Source organism: Myotis davidii, unplaced genomic scaffold, assembly GCF_000327345.1.
Source record: "Myotis davidii unplaced genomic scaffold, ASM32734v1 scaffold1107, whole genome shotgun sequence".
Lineage (NCBI taxonomy): Eukaryota > Metazoa > Chordata > Mammalia > Chiroptera > Vespertilionidae > Myotis > Myotis davidii.
In genome coordinates, this window is record NW_006300016.1 from 687,692 (window position 1) to 692,805 (window position 5,114).

Consider the following 5,114-nt stretch of genomic DNA (forward strand, 5'->3'; position numbering starts at 1 on the left):
CCCCCGGGTGCAGCTGTGCCTGGGACCCCGCCCCTCACTTCCCAATCTCAGATCAGGGGACCACAGGCACCTCAGCACCCGGTGCCCTGGGTGCTGCCATGCCTGTGGCCCCGCCCCTCCCTTCGTAATAGCAGATTGGGTCGCAAGCATGGCTGCACCCTGTCTTCCAGGTGCAGCCTTGCCTGCTGCCCCGCCCCTCCCTTCAAGATTGCATATCCAGTGGCGCAGGCACGGCCTCTCCCTTCACCATCACAGATCAGGGGACCGCAGGCACAGCTGCACCCAGTGACCAACTGCTGTGCCTGGGGCCCTGCCCCTCCCTTCGCCATGGTAGATCAGGGGGCCGCAGGCCAGCCAGCACCCCTGGCTCTGGGGGCCCTGCACCCCGGCTCTCTCTTCCTTGGATCCCCTCAGTGATCACCGGACCCCCGGGGTTTCCGATGGCGATCATTGGCTGGGGGCGGGTGCAGGCATGCCTGCGCCCTGGATCTGCTATCACGAAAGGTCATTGCGCCTATGTATGCAAATTAGCCGCCATCTTTGTTGGCAGTTAACTGCCATCTTTGTTGAAAGTTAATTTGCATATCTCCCTGATTAGCCAATGGGAAGGGTAGCAGATGTAGACCAATTACCATGTTTCTGTTTTATTAGATAGGATTACCGATTCTGTAAGTAAAAATTTTAAGGGCAAGTCCTAGGCCTTATTTATCCTAGAAATTCCAGGGCTAAGGTGGTGATTTCCAAACAGCAAAAGTTCAATAAAGTATGGGAATAATAGAAGGAGTGAGCACAGGATATACTTTAATGAGATTTATTTCTTATGCATACACAAACAAGTTAACCAAATTCAAGCATATTTAATTTTCTTTTATAAAGATAAAAGGTATAAGGAGCAAGCTGACAATCTTTTACTTCTTCTGCTCTATTTCTTGAACCCAAGTATCTTAAAGCAAATTTCTTTCACATTTCTAGTAAGTTTCCATAGCAATGTGATGTTATCTTATTACAGGTGACAACAGATGGATGGTTTCATATTTTAACAAAAGCTTACTATGAAACCTCCTTAGAGCCTTAAATATGTGACCATTATCTTTCATAAACTTGGGAGATTTTAAAGCTACTTAAAGGCATACTAAAACCAGTATTTGAATACATGTCAACAAAGAAATTTTCAAGTTACACATATAAAAGAGGAACACAAGCATAGTGTGTTCCTTTCAGCCTCACCACAGACCTAAATTCTATGAACACAAACTGCCTCTTCAAACAATGCCTGAGTAAACTATCCCCGACTTCCCTAAGGTGTGGGAGGAGCTGCCAGGCTTGGCCTTAGAAATGGGAGGCGCCATAGAAGTCGAGATCCATGGCCCAAATTTTTTCTCGGGCTCTCTCTTCTTCACCTCGCAATGCTTCTTCATACTGAGATGGGAAAGAAGGTGGGATAGTCCCATGAATGTTTGCCATAAAATTTAGGACTTGCATCTTGGTGGTTTCAGCGTGGGTTCTTGGGCCCCACAGAAATTCAAATTGTTCAGGATCACTGTTGGCCACCTTCTGGTACTTCAGGTATTGCTCCTCCACGAAATATTTGGTGATGAGCTCCCTGGGATCTCCAAAGATATAGTGCTTCTTCCCAGAATATAACCCCATCACACTCAGAACATCCCAGATTTCCTGTTCGGTGGCACGGTTGCCCTTCATGAAGATCGTACCCAAGATGAGTATCAGGATACCAGTCTTAGGCACACCGACTTCACCATGCTGCATCCCATTATAGGTGAGGCCCAGTTTGATGAAGATGGCATAGTGGTGGTTGGTGGGATCCACTTCCTTCACATCAAGGCCAAAGATTATCTCCATGCTTTCACGTGCTTTCTGGAAAATCTCAATGAAGTGGTCTGCGTACTCTTTGCTGATAATCTGCAACATATCTTCCATGGATGTTCTCTCTTTCATTTGATACTTCAATAGGAGGAAATTCACCAATGAAGCCACATTTTCATTTATAGCATTTATGAGCACATTCTTGGGGCCTGGATCTGCCTCTAAGGTGCTACCTTCCTCCTCTTTGCTACTAGAGCCCTCACCATATTTTCTTGATGATGAGACTGTAGTGACAATTGAGGAGGAACTCTGAGCACTCTGAGAGGTACCGGGGATAGCATCATCAGGAGCCTCCTTTAGATTACCAGGCATTTCAGGATGGGAGGAGAGACAGGCCGCCTCTAGAGCCTTGGACCCCTGTGCAACCTCCAGGCCCTGTGTCTCACCGTGGGTCTGAAGGAGTTGATCAGGTGAGCATTGTGGATTCTTCTGAGGAAAAGCCATGAGGACTCTTGTGGGCGGTGGTAATCAGAAGCGTGAACAGGAAGACAATGGGGAATCACTCCCTAAGGGAAAGAAGGAAGATGTGAGTGGCCTCAGCTTCCAATCTCAACTGTGATGGCTCCGATAAAAGCCACCTCCAATGGTCCTCTCCTAACAACAGTGCTACAGGGTCTCACAGATCACCTGACCTCCTGGATGCTGTGTCCCCCAGGGACATGAAAGACAAATACTAATGCTCCTCAGGGTACAACAAGGCAAGCCAGGCTGAGAATTCTTAGGGATAATAGTAGGCAGGTGTGGCTGGGCTCTGTAGAACCATTTGTTTCTGAGAAGTATGGTCCTTCAAGTCTTTACTCAGTTTCATTCCCTAGGACAGGGGTAGGCAACCTTTTTGTGAGTTTCATCCATTGGGCTACTCCTATTACGAGACTTAACAAAAGTCATCACTGAGAACAAAGATTCACAAGTGTATGTGGATGAAACCAAAACACTTGTTGGATCTAGGAAGGCAGGAGAGTTAAGGCAGAGGCATAGAAATTGCTCTTCCCCTCTCTTGTGAATCCATGTCTATGGTCTTTAAGATAACTTGTTATGTAAAATTATTTATGTATCTAAGATGCACCTACACTGAATTTATCTGAAAAATAAAAAAGTCAATATTAAGAAAAAAATTGTAAATGGAAGATTGTAAGAGAGGGTTTCGTGTGCCAGCAAGTTACCGACGTGCCATGTTTAGCACGCGTGCCAGAGATTGCCCACCCCTGCCCTAGGGACTGTCAGTCATCTTCTTCATGCTATATATACTGTCCCCCTAAGACCAAGTCACATCTCTTTTCAGTCCTTACTCTATATCTCCCTAAGGAATCTGTACTGTTTGTTAACTCTATCTAAAGCTAATCTCAAACTGGCCCCTTCAGACCAAAACTGCCAGGGAGAGAGTACAGTTATACCAAAGTGAGGTGTTAAGACTATTAGCCATCCACACAAACGAACAACAGAAACAGACTCACAGATAGGAAAACAGACTGATGGTTGCCAGCAAGAAGGGGTGTTGGGAGACCGGGTGAAAAAGGTGAAGGGATTGAGAAGTATAGATTGATAGGTTACAAAATTATCACGGGGATGTAAAGTACAGATAGGAAATACAGTCAATCTATATTCCAAAAATCTATGGAATTCCAGAATGACTGGTCGCTATGACGTGCACTGGGGTGGCCAACCAGCCAATCGTCCCCCCAACCACCCGCAGTCCTTCCCCCTGGCCAGTCCTCCACCCCAATTGGAGGCGGGGCTGGCTGGCCAACCACCCATGGCCCCTCCCCACGGCCAGTCCCACCCCCAATAAGTCCCCCCACCCTGGTGGGGGGCAGGGCTGGCCAGGCAACCTCTGGCAGTGGCCAGGCCTAGATCAGCCCCAATCGGGGCAGGCCGGCCAGACCCTACCTCTGCACAAATTCGTGCACTGGGCCTCTAGTATTGTAATAAGCATGTATGGTGCCAGTCAGGTACTGGAAATACCAGAGGGAACACTTTCTAAAGTATATGATTATCTAACCACTATGCTGTATACCTCAAACAAGTACAAAATAATATTGAATATAAATGGTAATTTCAATAAATAAAAATAATAAAGAAAGGAAGATGCTAGAGATTCAGAGTGAGAAATGAGAGGAATATTATGATGAAAGCAGAGATTATAATGTTGCTGCCACAAGTCAGGGGATGCCCACAGCCTTTGGAAGCTGGGAAGTGACAAGTAACACAATCTCTCCTGGAGCCTTCAGAAGGAACCAGCACTGTAGACATCTTGATTTGATCCGTGAGACTTATTTTGGATTTCTGCTTTTGTAAGTCATTAAGTTTGTGTTAATTCATTGCAACAGCAATGGGAAACTAATAACTGGTCATACTTTGTTACCATTGTTAAAAAAACACACAACTACTTTCGAATCAATCAATGCAGAAAAAACACTTGACGAAGTCCAACACCCTTTCTTGATATAAACTTTCATCAAAGTGGGAATAGAAGGATCATACCTCAACTAATAAAAGCCTTATATGACAAACCTACAGCCAACATCATACTCAGTGGGCAAAACAAAAACTAAACTCATTTCCTTTAAGAACAGGAACAAGACAGGGATGTCCACATTCACCATTCCTGTTCGATATAGTACTGGAAGTGCTAGCCATAGCGATCAGACAAGAAGATATAAAAGGCATCCAAATTGGAAAAGAAGCAGTAAAACTGTCCTTATTCACAGATGATATACTATACATAGAAAACCCCAAAGGCTCCATCAAGAATCTACTAGACCTAATAAGTGAATTTGGTAATGTAGCAGGATACAAAATTAACCCCCAGAAATCTATGGCCTCTTTATATACCAATAATGAATTCACAGAAAGAGTAACCAAAAAAAAAAAAATCCCATTTACCATTGCAACAAAAACATTAAGATACCTAGGAATAAACTAAGGACTTAAAAGACCTGTACTCAGAAAACTACAGGACACTGAAAAAAAAAAAGATAGAAAAAGACATAAACAAATAGAAGAACATACTATGTTCATGGATTGGTAGAATCAACATCATTAAAATGTCGATACTACCCAAAGCAATCTACAGATTCATTGCAATCCCCATTAAAATACCAGTAACATATTTCAAAGATCTAGAACAAACTCTTAAAAAATTCATCTGGAATAAAAAAAAAAAGACCCCAAATAGCCACAGCAATCTTGTGAAAGAAGAAGAAAGTTGGAGGGATCACAATACCAGATAC

The 5,114-nt window shown here is 44.1% G+C and overlaps 1 protein-coding gene across 1 annotated transcript; it reads right to left on the reverse strand.

The window, feature by feature from the left end:
• Window positions 1–1,329: 1,329 nt before the first annotated feature.
• MAGEB16 (MAGE family member B16) lies at window positions 1,330–2,328 on the reverse strand. Its single transcript, XM_006776046.1, has one exon. The coding sequence runs from the start codon at window positions 2,326–2,328 to the stop codon at window positions 1,330–1,332; it is 999 nt and encodes a 332-aa protein (XP_006776109.1).
• Between the last annotated feature and the right edge of the window lie 2,786 nt (window positions 2,329–5,114).

Bases quoted from the DNA above. Each gene is read 5' to 3' on its own strand.
- MAGEB16 (XM_006776046.1), bottom strand. From the start codon at position 2,328: ATGGCTTTTCCTCAGAAGAATCCACAATGCTCACCTGATCAACTCCTT.